Here is a 21,888-nt window from a genome sequence, read left to right on the forward strand (position 1 = left end):
ACCAATGATATGATCCTTTTCACGCAATAATGCCAACCCAAACGGTACCACCACAGTTTGGGTTGGATATTTAACGGCTCATGTCGTACAGTACCCGTGTTGCCGTCGTTGTTGATGGTGGTGGTCTCTGGGGTGTTCTTCTCCCAGCCCTCCAGCTGCAGGCCCTGGTACTCCACCCGGACCTGGGTGAACGTCTCGTCGATGTCGATGGGTGACTGACGGGCATTGTTGCACGCCGGGTACCTCTTACCCCAGATCTTCTGGTTCAACTGGCCTGAGAAGGACAAACACAGAGAGGACGAATGGATCAGTAGTAGCGAAGATGGGAATGGGATGGCAAACTGCGATTTGGAGTTGACTTCACAGTGCAGGCAGCAGGACGTGTAGCTGAACAACTCCCACACAACCCTGCAGGGAGAACGACTTTAAAGGAAACACTTTATAGAGGTCAGCTACAGTAGAGTATAAACATGTTTAGTATTTGTTGCAAAACATGTCTTTTTTTCTCTCCATTTAAATAATCCCTCCATATCCATTGTGATGAAAAGTCCTGCAATGACCAATCCTCATAATCCTTAAGTGAACCCCAACTGTGTTTACACACAGCACATACAGAATCAGCTCTACTGCGTCTCCCTCTAGTCCAGCAGATGAGGAGTTAATGGAGCAGATGGCCTGAGTTTGTCACAAATGGCTGGACAGGTAGCATGCAGATTTAGGAATGACAGAATATGCAGGAATCGTTCTGCCATTTCCTGGTTGCTAAAACTCGAGTAGTTTATGTGACAAAATAAGCTAGTATAGTGTAGAGAATCATTGTACGATCTAAAACGCTGTGAAATATATTTTCCATAACCAAAAATAGTGTATTTTCAGCTGTTTGAAGTTAGTGTACATAACCCAAAGTAAAAGATGCAGAGACAAAACTTGGGAATGGAAAGCATAGAAATAGCGCACATAGAACAGATCTACCACTTCTTAGACGTCTTTCAATGAGAATGCCAGATCTATAACTCACATTTCTATGTGAATTTGGTCGGGCCATTTGTAATTTACACTTTGAAATGTCAGACTTGATCAACCTCTACAAACATGTCCATTAATTATAATCTACATAGTAAATCACATTTCCTACTGCGCAGATTATTTTCCTGCTGTAGCAAACTGTCTCAAATGAAGATCCTACATTTGTACATGCAGTACATCATATACAGTACAGCGCCTGCAGTAAGTACATCCATGCAGTTAGCCATATGTACAGTATGCTAGCATACATCCACATTATACTGTACTGTGAGTATTATGATATTCCCTGCTGAGTCTCTGAGATGCCTGCTGACCCAGAGCAGGGTGGGAGGAGCATGTTGCTGGAAAAGAGTAATGAGTCGGTTGTGGTTGTCTGAGCTCAGAGACATTAGCATGAGAACGGCCAGGCTGAGGCTGCACACTGGGAGGAGAGGAGGAAAGACTTCATTATCACCTCTTCCTCTCCTCAGTGTCCTAAAAACCACTGTGTCTCTCCCTCCGCCCTCCCTCTCTCACAATAAATACAATATCTCCCTGTGTGCTGTGTGAACGAGTGTGAGAGTGAGAGAGAGATAGTGTCTTCCCAGCAGCTTTCTCTCTCTCTCGCTCAATTTAAATTCAATTTAAGGGCTTGATTGGCATGGGAAACCTATGTTAACTTTGCCAAAGCGTTGTGAAATATGTAATAAACAGAAGTGAAATAAACAAAAACAAAAAAATGAACAGTGAATATTAACAGTAAACATCCCTCCCTGCCTCCCTCCGTCCCTGCCTCCCTCCCTCCCTCCCTCCCTCCCTCCCTCCCTCCCTCCCTCCCTCCCTCCCTCCCCCTCCCTCCCCCTGCATCCCTCCCTGCCTCCCTCCCTCCCTGCCTCCCTCCCTCCATCCCTGCCTCCCTCCCTCCCTCCCTGCCTCCCTCCCTCCCTGCATCCCTCCCTGCCTCCCTCCCTCCCTGCCTCCCTCCCTCCATCCCTGCCACCCTCCCTCCCTGAGTCCCTCCCTCCCTCCCTGCCTCCCTCCCTCCCTGCCTCCCTCCCTGCCTCCCTCCCTGCCTCCCTCCCTCCGTCCCTACCTCCCTCCCTCCGTCCCTCCCTCCCTCCCTGCCTCCCTCCCTGCATCCCTCCCTGTCTCCCTTCCTCCATCCCTGCCTCCCTCCCTCCATCCCTGCCTCCCTCCCTCCATCCCTGCCTCCCTCCCTCCATCCCTGCCTCCCGCCCTGCCTCCGTCCCTCGTCCCTCCCTCCCCGCCTCCCTCTCTCTCCCCCTGCCTCCCTCCCCGCCTCCCTCCCTCCCCGCGTCCCTCCCTCCCTCCCCGCCTCCCTCCCTCCCCGCCTCCCTGCTTCCCTCCCTGCCTCCCCCTCCCTCCCTCCCTCCCTGCATCCCTCCCTCCCTCCCCCGCCTCCCTCCCTCCCTCCCTGCATCCCTCCCTCCCCGCCTCCTCCCTCCCTCCCTGCCTCCCTCCCTCCCCCTCCCTCCCTCCCTCGTCCCTCCCTCCCACCTCCCTCCCTCCCTCCCTGCCTACCTCCCTCCCTGCATCCCTCCCTCCTCCCTGCATCCCTCCCTCCCCCCGCCCTCCCTGAGTCCCTCCCTGCCTCGCCTCCCTCCCTCCCTCCCCCCTGCCTCCCTCTCTGCCTCCCACCTCCCTCCCTCCCTCCCTCGTCCCTCCCTCCCCGCCTCCCCCTCCCTCCCTGCCTCCCCCTCCCTGCCTCCCCCTCCCTCCCCCCCTCCCGCCCTGCCTCCGTCCCTCGTCCCTCCCTCCCCGCCTCCCTCTCTCTCCCCCTCCCTCCCTCCCCGCGTCCCTCCCTCCCTCCCCGCCTCCCTCCCTCCCCGCCTCCCTGCTTCCCTCCCTGCCTCCCCCTCCCTCCCTCCCTCCCTGCATCCCTCCCTCCCTCCCCGCCTCCCTCCCTCCCTCCCTGCATCCCTCCCTCCCCGCCTCCTCCCTCCCTCCCCCTCCCTCCCTCCCTCGTCCCTCCCTCCCTCCTCCCTCCCTCCCACCTCCCTCCCTCCCTCCCTGCCTACCTCCCTCCCTGCATCCCTCCCTCCCTGCATCCCTCCCTCCCTCCCTGCGTCCCTCCCTGCCTCGCCTCCCTCCCTCCCTCCCCCTCCCTCCCTCCCCCTCCCCCCTCCCCGCCTCCCTCCCTCCCCGCCTCCCTCTCTGCCTCCCACCTCCCTGCCTCCCACCTCCCTCCCTCCCTCCCTCGTCCCTCCCTCCCCGCCTCCCTCCCTCCCTGCCTCCCCCTCCCTGCCTCCCCCTCCCTCCCCCTCCCTCCCTCCCTCCCTCGTCCCTCCCTGCCTCGCCTCCCTCCCTCCCTCCCTGCCTCCCTCCCTCCCCCTCCCTCCCTCCCTGCATCCCTCCCTCCCCCGCCTCCCTCCCTCCCCCGCCTCCCTCCCTCCCCGCCTCCCACCTCCCTCCCTCCCTGCGTCCCTCCCTCCCCCTGCCTCCCTCCCTCCCCCTCCCTCCCTCCCTGCCTGCCTCCCCCTCCCCCCTCCCTGCCTCCCTCCATCCCTCCCTCCCCGCCTCCCTCCCCGCCTCCCCTCCCTCCCCCCCTGCCTCCCTCCCTCCCTCGTCCCTCCCTCCCTCCCTCCCTCCCTCCCTGCCTCCCCCTCCCTCCCTCCCTCCCTCCCTCCCCCCCCCTCCCTCCCTCCCTCCCTCCCTCCCTCCCTCCCTCGTCCCTCCCTCCCCCCCGCCTCCCTCCCTCCCCCCCCTCCTCCCTCCCCCCTCCCTCCCTGCCTCCCTCCCTCCCTCGTCCCTCCCTCCCTCCCTCCCACCTCCCTCCCTCCCTCCCTGCCTACCTCCCTCCCTGCATCCCTCCCTCCCCCCTCCCTCCCTCCCTCCCTCCCTCCCTCCCTCCCTCCCTCCCTCCCTCCCTCCCTCCCTCCCTCCCTGTGTCCCTCCCTGCCTCGCCTCCCTCCCTCCCTCCCCGCCTCCCTCCCTCCCCCTCCCTCCCTCGTCCCCCTCCCCCGCCTCCCTCCCTCCCCACCTCCCTCCCTGCCTCCCACCTCCCTCCCTCCCTGCGTCCCTCCCTCCCCGCCTCCCTCCCTCCCTGCCTCCCCCTCCCTCCCTGCCTCCCCCTCCCTCCCCCTCCCCCCTCCCTCCCTCCCTGCGTCCCTCCCTGCCTCGCCTCCCTCCCTCCCTGCCTCGCCTCCCTCCCTCCCTCCCCGCCTCCCTCCCCCTCCCCCCTCCCTGCGTCCCTCCCTCCCCGCCTCCCTCCCTCCCCGCCTCCCACCTCCCTCCCTCCCCTCCCTCGTCCCTCCCCCTGCGTCCCCGCCTCCCTCCCTCCCTCCCCGCCTCCCCCCTCCCTCCCTCCCTCCCTCCCTCCCTCCCTCCCTCCCTCCCTCCCTCCCTCCCTCCCTCCCTCCCTGCCTCCCCCTCCCCCCCTCCCCCTCCCTGCCTCCCTCCATCCCTGCGTCCCTCCCTCCCCGCCTCCCTCCCTGCCTCCCCCCCCTCCCTGCCTCCCCCTCCCTCCCTGCCTCCCTCCTGCCTCCCTCCCCCCCCCGCCTCCCCCCTCCCTGCCTCCCCCTCCCTCCCTCATTTGAACTCCACTGGCTAATATCCCAGTAGAATGAATACAGAGTCATCAAAGGAGGTCAGGTGCTAAAGATAAGAGTTTATCAGGCATGACCGACATTCACAACCTTTTATGGGGTCAAATCATTTCCACTCTGAATTCAGTCGTATTGCCATTGTGAGTTGAATGACAGTTTACTGCGTTGGTGACAGACGAGAGTGGCTTCTGGCTGTGCCACTTAAATGATCTGTGGGACAGCAAGGAGTGTGCCTGTCAATTTGGTGTGCAAGTGTGCATGCGCATGTGAGTGTGTGTGTAGGCTGGGAAAGAGTTTGACTCTTTATTTGGTGTATGTGTTTGTGCATGCCTGCATATGTGACTGTGTGCCTGAACATGTGTGTGTGTGTGTGTGTGTGTGTGTGTGTGTGTGTGTGTGGGGGGGGGGCCTCATCTGGCATAAATGCCATGACACAACACTGCTGCTACACTCACAAGATGCTACCATGGCAACAAGGTGCTGCAGAGGTTCGGAGGAGAGTTAAGTGCCAGGAGCAACACGTATTCTGTCAGCCATACCAGGAATACACACAAAGGAGCTGTCCCCCATTACATTGCGCTACTTTTAAACCGAGTTCTCAAATGACAGATGATTGACATCCCAGTACACTATGTGACTCACATGTAATGACTGGTCTTTAAGTGAGTCAGTCTTTATATTAGATGAGGAGAAACGTGGCGTTCTGTTACTCTGAAAGGTTGAATGTCCCTGGGGACCAAGACAGCCAACTTCTGACTCACACAGTATTGATGCCCACGTCACTTCGCGTTTTGCCAGCCACACACACACACACACACACACACACACACACACACACACACACACACACACACACACACACACACACACACACACACACACACACACACACACACACACACACACACACACACACACACACACACACACACACACACACACACACACACACACACACACACACACACACACACACACACACACACACACACACACACACACACACACACAGACAGACAGACACAGAAGCATACACGCACAGACACACATACAGACACACCGCACACAGACACACCACACAGGCACACCACACACAGACATACCACACACACACACAATCACACCCACCGCCACACCACACACACTCACCTACCTCTTTGTCCTCCCAATAAAGAAATAATCACGACTTACCAGCAGTCAGTGACAGTTCTTTAAATCGTTCGTTAAATAAAGAGGGTAATCCCCTTGTAATAGGGCTCAGTGGAGCAGCACTGACATTTTGGAGATGTTCCAACTTGTCAAAATAAATAACAGATCATCACTTAGCATATCGCTATCAGGCAACTCTCTGTTTTCTGTTTTGCAAAGAGTTTTATAGGAGGAAAGACTTATAATAAAGATAAAAGAACCTGTTGTTCATCCTCCAACATCCCACAAACAACATCTGTTATTGGTTGCCTGATAGATCAAGCCTACTTTCCTGTCTTGCATCTTGTAGAATACAGCATGAACAGTCTTCACTCTGGCTTTGCCCTTTAATGTGAGAAGACATGGGCAGCAAGGAGAGTGGATTCAAGCAAATTAATTCATGTATTATGTATGTTAGGATTTCGCTATGCAAACACACCATCCTTGTGTGTGTGTGCGTGTGCGTGTGTGTGTGTGTGTGTGTGTGTGAGGGGAGGGGGTACTGTTCCTCCACTCCCCCTCCCCCCATCTGTCGACTCTACTAGAGGTCCTCAGTCAGTGTAATGGTGCCCTGAAACACATCACCATCCAGCATGACTAAGTCCCGTCCTGGGTCTCTGAGTCCTGCTGCATTATGACCTTAGCTGGGCCGGAGAGAGAGAAGGGAGCGGGGGCAACTCAACCCTTACCTCACCACCAACCTCAGCAGCTCTAGGACAGGAGGGGGAGAAGACGGCTGGAGACAACTGGAGCAGAAACAACACTAACTAACGACTGCCTGTATGACTAAGAAAGCAGAGCTGGAGTAAGTCAATGAGGTGGTGGTTAACAGCCCGTTAAGAGATGTTAGATGCTGATGGAGAGGCTGCAGTCTGTACTGAATGTGCATTATGCCGGCCAGTGTGTATGTGTAAGACTGGGTCCGCCCTGTGTTAGCCCGCTGAGCATTAGCTTGGGGGAGCTAACGCAAGTCTTCAGGTCTCAGGCGAGGTTAGTCATCACGCAAGCCAACTCCGTTACATGTTGATGGAGAAGAGAGCTGGATCATTTATTCTGTCCCTTGTGTTAGAGCCCAGCAGAAGGAGAAAGAGGCAGACAGAGAGCGAGGGTAGTGTAGGGACACACAGGCCCTGTAGCCATGAGAAGGAGATCAGAGGGTTTACACAGGCAGGAAATGGGCTGCTGTGGTGGCTGGGGACCCTGTCTCGCGTGGCCTACACTGGGGCCTGGAGTTATCAGAGGATAGAGACTACACACTCACACTGGCAGATGGAGACGGGGGAAATGGGGGTTAACGGATCATAGGGACCCCCTGGGGAGAGGGGTTAACGGGTGGATACCGTGGATTTGTACTGTATCAACTTTGGAAACACAAACAGTGGCAGAGCACGCAAGGATACACAGTCTGAAAAACAACACATATATGAACAGATATGAACACAGAACCTGACATTCAGTATACACAGTTTATCACCTATGTGATTGTGATAGTCTGCCTGTACCAAGATACATCCATTAGCTCACACTGTCTGTTTGACATTCAAATGTTTACAGAGAAATTACATTTCGCACTCCAACTCAGGGGAATCCTGACAATCCAACGAATGTTCAGTATAATATAAATCATACCAATGGATCTCAAAAGTAAAGTGCCACTTAATGGGAGTGCAACCTTGAGCCAAAACATTCTGAGCAAATGCTGTTGCATACTCCAAGAGGATTGCATATTCCGTAAAGGCTACCAGCATTAAAGCTTAAAAGCTAGCTACCATATGGTAACGTCTCTCTCTCTCTCTCTCTCTCTCTCTCTCTCTCTCTCTCTCTCTCTCTCTCTCTCTCTCTCTCTCTCTCTCTCTCTCTCCGTCTCCATACTGTGCGCTGTGCCTCACAATGAGGTGTGCGCATTCACATGTTAATTCTCTTCCTCACGGCTCAGTACCTCATACTGACAGCACACTCACTACTGTTATATCACGGGCTGATAAACAAGTCTGCTCCACAACACACACACACACACACACACACACACACACACACACACACACACACACACACACACACACACACACACACACACACACACACACACACACACACACACACACACACACACACACACACACACACACACACACACACACACACACACACACACACACAGACAGACAGACAGACAGACAGACAGACAGACAGACAGACAGACAGACAGACAGACAGACAGACAGACAGACAGACAGACAGACAGACAGACAGACAGACAGACAGACAGACAGACAGACAGACAGACAGACAGACAGACAGACAGACAGACAGACAGACAGACAGACGCATGCACGAACAAAGGCATACACATGCAAGCATAAATAAAGGCACACACATGCACACAAACACACACACACAACACACACTTGAGCCCTGCAGTCTCTCTCCCGTCTCTCTGGGACTCCGCTTGTTGTGACGGGGCCCTGAACTTTGAGAGCAGCAGAGTGGAAAATGTCAAGTATAACGCCTATTACCAAACAAGCAGAATTGTTTCTTATCTGAATACAAATTGACAGAGAGAGTGTAATGAAATGAAGTCAAGCAATTTGGGACGATGGATGGAAATCACAAAAACGACGGTACATGAAAGAAAATGCCTTTCATGCCTGAAAATACGTTTCGCTGACTATTTTAACGTGACTGGCCCTTAGAGCAATTGAAACACGCTCAATTTCCCTCAACCAGAACACAGTTAGATTTGAACAAGCTAGACCAGTCAAGTCAGGTCTATCTCACTGATGGAGCAATCCCTCCTGGTAAGGGCTTAGGACATCTGAGCTTAATCCCCTACGTCTGTCAGCATGTGGAGAAAAGACCGGCAGTGCTGGTTGTGTTGAACAGGTTTAACATTAGTGCACCAGTCAGGGCTGAGGTAGCGTATGACACTATTTTAACAATATAGTCTGCAGGGTTCGCATTATGCAATCGAGGTCAAAAGTTTTGAGAATGACACAAATATTAATTTTCAAGTCTGCTGCCTCAGTTAGTATGAGGGCAATTTGCATATACTCCAGAATGTTATGAAGAGTGATCAGATGAATTGCAATTTATTGCAAAGTCCCTCTTTGCCATGCAAATGAACAGAATCCACAAAAAAACATTTCCACTGCATTTCAGCCCTGCCACAAAAGGACCAGCTCACATCAGGTAAGTGATTCTCTCGTTAACACAGGTGTGAGTGTTGACGAGGACAAGGCTGGAGATCACTCTGTCATGCTGATTGAGTTCGAATAACAGACTGGAAGCTTCAAAAGGAGGGTGGTGCTTGGAATCATTGTCCTTCCTCTGTCAACCATGGTTACCTGCAAGGAAACATGTGCCGTCATCATTGCTTTGCACAAAAAGGGCTTCACAGGCAAGGATATTGTCGCCAGTATGATTGCACCTAAAATCAAACATTTATCGGATCATCAAGAACTTCAAGGAGAGCGGTTCAATTGTTTTGAAGAAGGCTTCAGGCCGCCCAAGAAAGTCCAGCAAGCGCCAGGACCATCTCCTAAAGTTGATTCAGCTGCAGGATCGGGGAACCACCAGTACAGAGCTTGTTCAGGAATGGCAGCAGGCGTGCATCTGCACTCACAGTGAGGCGAAGACTTTTGGAGGATGGCCTGGTGTCAAGAAGGGCCGCAAAGAAGCCACTTCTCTCCAGGAAAAACATCAGGGACAGACTGATATTCTGCAAAAGGTACAGGGATTGGACTGCTGAGGACTGGGGTAAAGTCATTTTCTCTGAGGAATCCCCTTTCCGATTGTTTGGGACATCCAGAAAAAAGCTTCTCCGGATGCCGGCTCACTTACAATTTTGCCTAAGAAGACAGCCATGAATAAAGAATGGTACCAATACATCCTCCGAGAGCAACTTCTCCCAACCATCCAGGAACAGTTTGGTGACAAACAATGCCTTTTCCAGCATGACGGAGCACCTTGCCATAAGGCAAAAGTGATAACTAAGTTGCCCGGGGAACAAAACATCGATATTTTGGGTCCATGGCCAGGACACCCCCCAGACCTTAATCCCATTGAGAACTTGTGGTCAATCCTCAAGAGGAAGGGTGGACAAACAAAAATCCACAAATTCTGACAAACTCCAAGCAGAGATTATTTAAGAATGTGGCCCAGAATTTAATTGACAGCATGCCAGGGTGGATTGCAGAGGTCTTGAAAAAGAAGGGTCAGCACTGCAAATATTGACTATTTGCATCAACTTCATGTAATTGTCAATAAAAGCCTTTGACACTTGTGAAATGCCTGTAATTATAATTATACTTCAGTATTCCATAGTAACATCTGACAAAAATATCTAAAGACACCAAAATTAATATTTGTGTCATTCTCAAAACTTTTGGCCAAGACTGTACATCGACTCTTGAGGGTGACCGGCGCTCACATTGGTATTTCAGCCCCCTATCCCCTGTAATTCGTAACCTGAATACCCCATGGCATGAATGCTGTTCATGTAACTGTACTGACCTGTGTAGGACCAGTCGATGTCGTCTGTGAATTTTCTCTGGGCCTTGAAGTACGCCTCTGTCAAGGCCACTATAAGAGAAAGGGGGAGAAGGAGCGAGAGAGAGAGAGAGAGAGAGAGAGAGAGAGAGAGAGAGAGAGAGAGAGAGAGAGAGAGAGAGAGAGAGAGAGAGAGAGAGAGAGAGAGAGAGAGAGAGAGAGAGAGAGAGGAGATGGAAAAAATAGAGAGAGTTAGAATACGCTTCACTGAGAAAAACATACACACTATGTCACGTGAGACCCCAGCACCTGCTGCATGACACTGTATATGAAGACATACTTCTTCTCTCATGTCAAAGGACACATCCCGGCCACTTAGTTTACCTATAGGAATATGATTGAGCTGCCATTTGTTGAGTGTCTCTCAAAACAGACTCTCTTCTCAAGGGCAGGGGAGAGAAGGGAATGGTGGAGAGGGGTGAGGCACAGGAGAGAGCAGTGAGGAAGGAGATAAAAGCGAGATAGAGGGCACTTCTCTCTCTCCTTCTCCCTCGTTCTCTGTAACTGATGAGGGTCACGTTCCACCCACTTTCTATGGCCGTTACAGTGCTGACTGTTCCAGCCCCTCTCATCCCTCGTCCATGCATCTCTCATCCAGCAGAGTTCTCGGTAAACAGCTTGGTTAATGGGAACGTGATGAAGGACTGGTCATCTTTATTGACTCACCTAGAGAGATCGCGTTGTTGTCCCCATTCCACATCCACATAGTGATGTAGTGAGCTATCTGCTACAGGGACAGTAGAAGGTAATGGCTATATGTTGATGTGTGGAAACAACACACACACACACACACACACACACACACACACACACACACACACACACACACACACACACACACACACACACACACACACACACACACACACACACACACACACACACACACACACACACACACACACACACACACACACACACACACACACACACACACACACACACACACACTGTGAAGGAGATGAGACACATCAGTAGAGTTCAGAAGGTCCAAAGTAATTACTGGAAAGAGACAACCGTTTTGAGAGATGAATGGTCTAGAGAAAATGGCTGCTCAATCTGTATGTGTGTGTGTGCCTTTGTGTGTGTATGTGTGTGTGTTTGCTACTGCACAAAGTATACACACATCTACTGCTCTAATTGATCTCTGCCTCCTCCTCTTTGTATATCTCTTTCTCTTTCCTCTCCATCTTTCTCCCCAAATTCACTCTCATTACATTATCTCTCTCCATATCTCTCTCTCTCTCTCACACACACAGAGAGGCTTCGGGTTGTTTTACACTATCAGAGTGTCGCTGTGTAGATCGAAGGAAGGATATTAAGCATTAGTGGATTTAATCCCACAGATCTTAACAGGATGGAAGCCTAATGATCCGTATCAAAATCCACTTTAAGAGCACTATACCTTACCTACTGCTGATATTTGCACTACTGTGACAATCTTCCTCCTAACTCCTCGTCTTACCGCCACTCAAACTTCTCCATTTCAAATAGCTCAGTTGCCCAGTGGACATACTCTTTCTGACCTGGTAATGTCCGAAGATAATAGTGCTCTCTGTGCCATGTAGGAAACTGATAGCTGGCAGCCCGGTGTGTGTGTGTGTGTGTGTGTGTGTCTGTGTGTGTGTGTGTGTGTGTGTGTGTGTGTGTGTGTGTGTGTGTGTGTGTGTGTGTGTGTGTGTGTGTGTGTGTGTGTGTGTGTGTGTGTGTGTGTGTGTGTGTGTGTGTGTGTGTGTGTGTGTGTGTGTGTGTGTGACACAGAGAAGGAGCTCCAGAGTATTAGCTGGAATCAGTGTCAGATGACATCCTCTACTTCACAGGACACCTGCTCTTTCTGACTGCCTGGGCTGCTGTTACCGCTCACCACTGTTCACTTGTTTTACTGGTTACGGCTTGTTGATTTCCACTGGTTCAAAATCTGTAGTGAGCAAAATTCAAAGTGTTGTTTAGTTCCTCAAAATCTAGTTACTCACATCGCTTTGTATCTACCGAGCTACAGTCATTGATATGAATACATACTCTCCAGACCAAGGGTAGGTCTTTACCATGTACCGCGGACCTCTGTTTGATGCCACAATGCTATCTGTATGCTGTAACTTGTAGAGGGGAAACAGACCTGGGAAAGGAAAGAGCTGTACTACACACACACACACGCACGCACGCACGCACCCACGCGCGCACGCACGCACACACACACACACACACACACACACACACACACACACACACACACACACACACACACACACACACACACACACACACACACACACACACACACACACACACACACACACACACACACACACACACACACACACAGCCCTCCCCTCCCCCCTGTTCCAGGCTCAGTGTCACAGAGAAAACCCAGAGGCAAATTAGATTACGATCCCTCACAGTGAGATATTAAGGAGCCCATTATCAATGCTCGCCACAACCTCCCGGCTCTCTCCCTCCTTCCTTTCCTCCCTCTTTCACTCCTTTTCTCTCCTTCTTTTGGTCCTCATCAGCACTAACGATGGGACCCATATACGACCTTATCACCAACGAGCGCGTCACACTCAAGCTGGCCTGGAACCTCTCGGCTTTGCCCTCCTTCTCTCCGTCTCCTCTCTGTCACTATCAGCTCTAATGATGGTGCTCATAAATCGGTCTTACAGTCACACTCAAATGTCCCCGTTTCTTTGGTTCAAGGCCAACGTGGTTTCTAACCGTCACTAAGTGAACCAGTTGGACACGGAGTGTTGACCTCTTCTTTTAACCCCAGATCAGATAGACTGAGTGGGCGCCTGCCTGCCATGGTCAGGAACTAAACGTGTATCTATTACAATAGGGCCAGTCATGACAGAAAGGCCAAACCTGGACACTCTGGCCTAGACAGAACATGGAGTCGCTGACTTGGCCTTCTACTAATGAGTAAGGACAGTGTATATGGATGGATGGTGTGTGTGTGTGTGTGTGTGTGTGTGTGTGTGTGTGTGTGTGTGTGTGTGTGTGTGTGTGTGTGTGTGTGTGTGTGTGTGTGTGTGTGTGTGTGTGTGTGTGTGTGTGTGTGTGTGTGTGTGTGTGTGTGTGTGTGTGTGTGTGTGTGTGACACTGTACTGTAGCAGGGGAGAGTCTCGCTAGAATGTTAATGAATGGAAGTTTAGTGGACCCCTGAGAGAGATGAAAGCTGGCTCAGACTGGAACTAAAAGACAGGAGGGATTCACTTTACTCTGGCTTGGCACTGGACCGCTCAGCCGCCCAGCGCATGTGGTTCACTTCACTGTCCCTAGGGACTCTCCGTACCGCCACGGTCGTGGTCCCTTTACTGGGGCGTGAAATCACGTATCTGGATCGTACAACACATCCTCCGTCTGTGAGGGGACAGGGGTAATATGACAACTCGCATTAAACAAGAGGCACTGAGACAGAACGACTGGCACCATCTCTGAGTCGGTGCAGTGAGACGCTTCAAGAGCTTTAGCAGGGCAGAAGTGATTCCACAATGCCAAATGCCAATGGTCATCATTATTCTTTCCTTTGATCAATACACACTGAGAACATTCTAGAGAGCACCTGTTGGACATGAAGTGAGATACACATACCTCCCCGCCACACCCCATGACATGTTCATGTCACAGCTGCTGTGACTGAAAGCCATGTGTGAATTAGTGAATTAGTGGCATGTGTTCTCTCCTAGCAGGTTTTACTTGCAGGTCTTCCACTGGAGTCATACAGGGGGAAGATTGAAGAGGATTAGGCCCAAATTAAACAGGGGATATTGCCTCTGAGTGCTGTCAAATGCTGCATTGTTCCATGGGGACTTATATATAACAACGTGGATCAATGTCATGATGATGTATGTCGGTGTTTGAGAAGGCCTATGGGAATGTGTCGTGGTCCAGCTGTTGCAGTGAGGTCAGAGGACATGTGACATGTGGTAACCGTGGGAACGTGAGACCTAGAAGCCGACTTGTGAAGGTGGTAATATAGGGGAACAGCTGGGGGTTAGAACAACTGTTCAGAACAACTGGACAGTGAAACGACAGTGGAACAAATATCCCTCTTGGGAACGATAAATCATTTTTTTATTGACATTTCTTCATTGTCCCCGAGAGGGAAATTTGTTCATCCGCATTCAAGTTCACTTCTGCTGCATAGCAATTCGTCCAGTGTTACCTAGTGTTGTTTTTTAGTGTAACATTTCTAGTGTTGATTCATGTGTTAAATGAACTCTGTAATTATTAAATTAACACTCATTGGTGTAAAAGACCCCCCCCGTGTTGGTTCAAATATCCAGTGTTAAACCAAAACCACGCCCATCATTATCATATTTCCCAGCATGCTGCATTTCAGGTTCATTTTTAGAATCGTTTTTTTCAATATTTGTTTTTTGCACATAAATTCATTGATTCATTAATCTTATTCTACTCAAATATAAATAACATAGATGTTTCTAAACTAATATAATCTTTTACTGAAATGGTTGTTCCAGTTATCACGTCCTGACCATAGAGAGCCTTTATTTTCCATGGTGGAGTAGGTCAGGGCATGACTGTCTAGTTTATATTTCTATATGGGGTTCTAGGTTGTTTTTTCTATGTTGGGCTTTTGGTGTGATTCCCAATTAGAGGCAGCTGGCTATCGTTGTCTCTAATTGGGGATCATACTTAAGGAGCATTTTTTCCACCTGTGGGTTATGGGATATTGTTTATGTTTTGAGTTAGTGCAGGTAGCATCTCGTTAGTCACGGTTCGTTTGTTTCTTTATTTGTTTTTTTTCTAGGTTTTTCACTTTAATCAATTATGTAGAAACCCTATTGCGCTGCAACTTGGTCCGACCATTATTACGACGAATGTGACACCAGTTTAGATTACATTTACATTTACATTTAAGTCATTTAGCAGACGCTCTTATCCAGAGCGACTTAGATCATTTATGTAGTCTTGTATCTTAGCCATCCCAACCCAGCAGTCATTCTTAATGCAGGTTGTGTGAGAATAAAAGTTCAAAATGTTGCATATTCCCACTCTGGCTGGATTCCAATAGGAATTACACATCACTTTATACAAGCAAGCGTAATGTGACTTGCAGACCTGATGTAGCCTGTAAACCATGAGTTCCAGGCCACAGCATTAGGGTAAAACTAGCCCTGTGTTGCAGTGTGTTAAAGAATTGACATAACATATTTGCTGAGGGTCTCACTTGGTGAAGGCCACAGGACTGAACATGGATGAATGCAACAACCATGTCTCAACCAAAACCAAGGCTTTATACTAAGCAGCGAGTTAATTTAACACTGAAAAGTGTGGACCGCTATAGACACTGGACCAGTGTTCAATTTAACACTCTCGGTGTTGATTTAACACTGGATAATTCTCTGTCTGGTTTAACTTCACCTTATGTTGAGAACAACTGAGTTTTTAACCAGAGTCATAAGTGCTAAAATGGCTCTGAGATTAAGACACTGGACAGAGCTGTCCTGTTCTCAATGATAGGCCTGTGGAAGTTCTGCTCATCCATCATGGGAGTTTTTCTGTGACATTCCATTTCTGTGACAGATTCTGTGCCTCTGCGACTACTCCTCCCCTAATTCTGCTGCATCCGTTGACAGAAATGAGTGTGTGCTGAGGGTCGCACTCAAGAAGAGCCCATCAATCTCCCCTATGGTCCTGCACTCTGAAGGCTGTGTCAAGGTAGATTTTCTCCAAATTCTGTTTCATGAGATTAACTTTAATGCCGATGGAGAGGGTTTACTTGTCTCCTCCACAAAACTCTCCATGAAACACAGCATTTGTGAACAAACAACCCATGAAAAAGCCTGTTATTAATGTGAGCCACGAGCCAGGGAGTTTCCTGGTGAGGGGTGGCCTGAAATAATAAACACAAAGTTTCAGATCCTTCCTCCCAAGAAGAACTCATAAATAAATCAGGCACAGAGAGTGACACCCCTGGGGAGGGGGGGAGAAAACGGAGGAACACAGAGAGCTGGAGAAAACGGAGGAACGGAGAGCTTCATAACGCAGAGACGGTATTTTAGAGCCAGGTACAGTCACTGTACTTACTGTAGTCAGCCCCACTGGGGTTGTGTGGTTGATGATGACATAAATGCTCAGTCCCACTTTGAAGTCTTGACTGTGTGTACACTGGTAGAGTGTTTATTTGTTACTTGGGTACGTAGGATTGTGTCCATGTGAGTTTAGTGGGGATGGTGTGTGTGTGTTTTCGTGTGTGTGTGCGTGTGTATGCTAGAACCAGTCGATTCTCCCACTCTGAGTGCATTGAAATGCACCGTGTTCATCTGCTCAGCATCACAGCACTGAGTTATATAAGCATCTCAATAGTCTAATGTGGCTTCCTGGAAGAAAGGAGACGAGAAGGGGAAGTGACAGACAGTATTGAGATGCATCACAGGTTTCTCATCAGTTCCATCAGTATGCTGGGAGCATCAGCACTGGACTCCTTGACAACCGTATAATGTCTTGTGGCGTCTGGCCACCCTGATTTCCACACTGACATCCTCTGCTGCCTCCCCCATCGCCATGGACACACACTCCCCTATCTTTCACTGCCCCCCCCAACCCACCCACCCAACCACCTTTCACTTGAGGTTCCCCTCCATCTTTCACTGCAGTCTGCAGCCCCTGTCCCACCGGCTTTCCCTGAGTTCCCCCAGCCTCAGTCATCTCATTCCCCCAGACCCACTATCTCCCACTGCCTCTTATTAAAGTCTCTCTCCTTTAAACAACACTGTCCTTTGTGACAGACGGCCCAGCCACAGACAAGCCTTGCTCTTGTCAGGCATCCTTGATGCTGGCCTTCTAAGGCAGAGCTCCTCTGTCCAGTGTCTGTGTTCTTTTGCTCATCTTCAGTTTTTCTTTTTATTGGCCAGTCTGAGATATGGCTTTTTCTTTGCAACTCTGCCTAGAAGGCCAGCATCCCGGAGTCACCTCTTCACTGTTGATGTTGAGACTGGTGTTTTGCGGGTACTATTTAATGAAGCTGCCAGGTGAGAACTTGTGAGGCATCTGTTTCTCAAACTAGAAACTCTAACATTCTTGTCCTCTTTCTCAGTTGTGCACCGGGGCCTCCCACTCCTCTTTATATTCTGGTTAGGGCCAGTTTGCGCTGTTCTGCGAAGGGAGTAGTACACAGCATTGTATGAAATCCTCAGTTTCTTGGCAATTTCTCACATGGAATAGCCTTCATTTCTCAGAACTAGTATAGACTGACGAGTTTCAGAAGAAAGGTCTTTGTTTCTGGCCTTTTTGAGCCTGTAATTGAACCGTCAAATGCTGATGCTCCAGATACTCAACTAGAATAAAGAAGGCCAGTTTTATTGCTTCTTTAATCAGAACAACAGTTTTCAGCTGTGCCAACATAATTGCAATATATATATATATATATATATATATATATATATATATATATAAAACTTGGATTAGCTAACACAACATGCCATTGGAACACAGGAGTGATAGTTGCTGATAATGGGCCTCTGTACGCCTATGTAGATATTCCATTAAAAATCAGCTGTTTCCAGCTACAATAGTCATTTACAACATTATTAACAATGTCTACACTGTATTTCTGATCAATTTGATATTATTTTAATGGGCAAAAAAAATTGCTTTTCTTTCAAAAGCAAGGACATTTGTGTGTGACCCCAAACTTTTAAACGGTAGTGTACATTTTTCTAACCTAATCAAATCAGATTTATTGCATACATTACTAAAATGGTTGTACCGGTTTAAATGGTTATGGTAGTGTGTTTTTTTAATCAAGTTTCTTCACAGTCATTCTATGCAGGTTGTGGGTGAATTAAAATCCCAACTGTTGCATATCCTAACTATGTCTGGATTCCAATTTAAATTACACATCCCTTTGCAAGCCAGTAAAATGTGACTTGCAGGCCTGATGTTGTCACGTTCTGACCTTAGTTCCTTTGTTTTGTCTTTTGTTTTAGCATGGTCAGGGCGTGAGTTGGGTGGGTTGTCTATGTTAGTTTTTCTATGATTTTCGATTGTGATCATTTTGACCCCACGGGGTGAGATCTTGCGTGGAGCCCCAGATCGAGTGAGATTATCAGTGGTCTTGTATGTCTTCCATTTCCTAATAATTGCTCCCACAGTTGATTTCTTCAAACCAAGCTGCAGATTCCGTCTTCCCAGCCTGGTGCAGCTTTGACAGCTCTTTGGTCTTGGCCATAGTGGAGTTTGGAGTGTGACTGTTTGAGGTCGTGGACAGGTGTCTTTTATACTGATAACAAGTTTAAACAGGTGCAATTAATACAGGTAACGAGTGGAGGACAGAGGAGCCTCTTAAAGAAGAAGTTACAGCTCTGTGAGAGCCAGAAATCTTCCTTGTTTGTAGGTGACCAAATACTTATTTTCCACCATATTTACAAAAATTCATTAAAAATCCTACAATGTGATTTTCTGGATTTATTTTCTCATTTTGTCTGTCATAGTTGAAGTGTACCTATGATGAAAATTACAGGCCTCTCTCAACTTTTTAAGTGGGAGAACTTGCACAATTGGTGGCTGACTAAATACTTTTTTGCCCCACTGTAGTTGTTTTAGACACCCAAAGAGAGACACATAAGATGGCTTTCGGAAATATTTTTAACAAGATTCGTACTTCCATGAAGACCTTTGTTGTGCTGCAAGCACAGAGGGACAGAGTGGCTCTGTTCTGAGCTGCAGCGTAACGGTCCGTCCGGTTCTACAGTTCTAATCGCATTTTACACACGGAGCACTATGGGAACACGACACACACTGGCCCTCAACAGTGGCAAAGTGGTGTGAGTGCGTGTCTGTGTGTGCGTGTGTATCCATGCGTCCGTGTATGAGAGAGACATGGGAGGGGAAAACAGATGATGTGGGACAAATCACATTTTCCAAATCATCTCTAAATCTTCTGTTGTTATTACAGGGCTAGATCATAACTTGAGATATGTGTGCCTAGGGCGTACTGCGTAGCTAACTCAAGTGTCCACCCATACATTAGACTGAACATATTCACGCTGTCTAGAGCGCAAGCAGTTCCCTCAGATCATCTCGTTCGAGTAATTTACCATAGTACATGTTACCATGACTACTGTTGACATCCTCTATTAGATTGCATGGTCTGATGAAACACCCTGTACTGGTGAATAATCATGACGGAGAAGCAGTAGAGAGAGTGAACACAGAGAGGGACAAGAGAGACTCAGCATGAGCACTTCGGGGGTGCAAGGTCCTCCATGGATTCTGTCACGGGAGAAAGGCCTGGTACGTAAAGTGAGATCCTGACTCTATGTTTGTTTCCATGAACACCCACACACACCACTCGCACTCCCGTCTCTGGAGACAGACACACGGGGCTAAACAGAGAGCTGTGCAGCCGATAAGACCGACATTCATCTGTCTCTCTCCTCGGATCCAAACCGCCAACATTGAAATCAGAAGAGGAGACAAGCCATACCAGTGATTCGTCGACGTTTAACTCTAGACGAAACTCATTTAACATTTAAGAGCAATGGCCGAGATGGAGAACAAATCTAATCAGAGAGGGAGAGACGGAGAGACGGAGAGACGGTCCCGTGGACGCCTCTTTTTAACAAACGTTAAGAGACATGGATCATTTGATCGTCCAGGGGGAGAGGGGGCTCTCTCTCTTTCTCTCCTCATGACTTACGTAGCATTAGGATGACATAACTACACCGTGGGACTAATGACCAGATGTGGTAGATCACAGGACGTCATAAAGCACCCAGGGGTCAAACCTCGACGGCTAATAGACAGCTTCTCTGCCACACATCATCTGCATGTGTCACAGGTCTCTTTAGGCCACGTCGCTTTGATAAGGAACATGATTTACAGAGCTAGGGGGGGGTTCTGAAAGGGTTGTGGGTTCTAAACGGAACCGTTTATTGGAAGAAGCCCTTTTGGGTTCTATGGCATCAGGTGTATGATTGGCTTCATTCACAGGTCATGGTGCTTTATTAAGGCAAATTGCTCCTATTATAAATAGTATCATAATACACAGTTAATAAATGTTTTATTAGCAGTAATTATTTATGAGCATGATTGGACGTAATGATTCTAAACCAGGTTGCAGTTCAATTGGTTACAGTTTTGACCCAGACACATTTTGCGTCCGCGAACACTAGCAGGTGTCTCTTCAGTAGAAGACTCCTATTCTATTTTTAATAGTCCTTCTGGCTTTTCATTGTGTTTCATTATCTGGTGCTCTAGTCTAGGGCTTTGTTTGCTTTATTCCATGTACATTTTGTCAAGGTTCAAAGGAAACTGCAGTGGACATGCTGCCAAATGCCAATTAACTATACACCGTGGGTTTAGACAAGAGTAAACGAGCCTAATTAATGATGCTGGATCCCATAACAGCACTCACCCAGGCTCACCCACCTTCACCACATCCACATAGGGTAGTTACACTTGCAAACACCGTATAGAGAGTGTTTCTATTGTGTTATTGACTGTACGTTTGTTAATCCCATGTGAAACTCTGTGTTGTTGTTTTTGTCGTATTGCTTTACTATATCTTGGCCAGGTCATAGTTGTAAATGAGAAGAAGTTCTCAACTGGCCTACCTGGTTAAATGAAGGTCAAGTCATATAAAGAGATGACACTGCAACTGTTACAGTCACACACATGCTGCTGTTGGTACAGATCATTATTAAAGAGAGCATCAACTATCTGTTCATGTCTGCCAAGAGATACCATTATATTATATTCAACTCTGTAGGTCTGATTGACCAGCAAATAAGAACCCAACACAAACTTTTAGAAAAAAAGGGGGGGGGGGGTTGGGGGTGTCTACAGTAGAGTATCGTGATATTATTTTTGACTAAGTTACATTGATTCTATGACATTGATGTGTTTATTTGTTGCTGGGTAGTTAACATGACTTATCGCTAGCCGGTTGTACCAGCGCCAAAACATCTCCTGCTATAGGTTGGTCACAATCTTCTTTTTAAATGGTGAGCCAACATGTTTTCAGCTCTTTTATATCCCTGACTGATCAAAACTCGTTTTTATTATGGCTCCCTGTTGTCCCTCTGTAGCAGACATATAGTGAGCAATTGTTATGCAGGTGAGTGAGGACCCAAAAGCGATATAACGGAAACAGAGTCTTTTAATGTCCAAACAGGGAAAACATAAATACTCAATCATTACAGGGGAAGTCCAAACAGGGAAAACACAAATCCTCTAGTATAACAGGAGAGTCCCCCTTCTAGTTGTAGGAGAGTTGCAGGGCTAGCGGCAACAGACTGCAGGTCCCTTCGGGTAGGCGCGGGCCGTAGAGGATAGAGACACCTGCTCACACGTAGTATCTGATGACGAGGCAGAATACAACTGGACGGAACAAAAGCAAAGCAAACAGCAAACAAGAATCCGACAAGGACAGAAGCAGAAACAGAGAGAGAAATAGAGACTTAATCAGAGGGCAAAATAGGGGACAGGTGTGAAAGAGTAAACGAGGTCGTTAGGAGAATGAGGAACAGCTGGGAGCAGGAACGGAACGATAGAGAGAGAGAGGAATAGAGAGAGAGAAAGAAACCTAATAAGACCAGCAGGGGGAAACGAAGAGAAG

At 48.8% G+C, this 21,888-nt stretch overlaps 1 protein-coding gene across 4 annotated transcripts in view; it reads right to left on the reverse strand.

Moving 5' to 3' along the window:
* LOC123994647 (receptor-type tyrosine-protein phosphatase zeta-like) overlaps positions 1 to 21,888 on the reverse strand; it is a 69,644-nt gene that overhangs the window by 44,198 nt on the left and 3,558 nt on the right. For all 4 annotated transcript variants that reach the window (XM_046297497.1, XM_046297496.1, XM_046297499.1 and 1 more), the window contains exons 2-3: positions 10,272 to 10,340; positions 95 to 274 (exon numbers count right to left, since the gene is read on the reverse strand). In XM_046297497.1, coding sequence (XP_046153453.1) covers positions 95 to 274; positions 10,272 to 10,340 — 249 coding nt within the window. The remainder of the gene's footprint in view (positions 1 to 94; positions 275 to 10,271; positions 10,341 to 21,888) is intronic.

The sequence above is a fragment of the Oncorhynchus gorbuscha genome, linkage group LG14, assembly GCF_021184085.1.
Source record: "Oncorhynchus gorbuscha isolate QuinsamMale2020 ecotype Even-year linkage group LG14, OgorEven_v1.0, whole genome shotgun sequence".
Classification (NCBI taxonomy): Eukaryota; Metazoa; Chordata; class Actinopteri; order Salmoniformes; family Salmonidae; genus Oncorhynchus; species Oncorhynchus gorbuscha.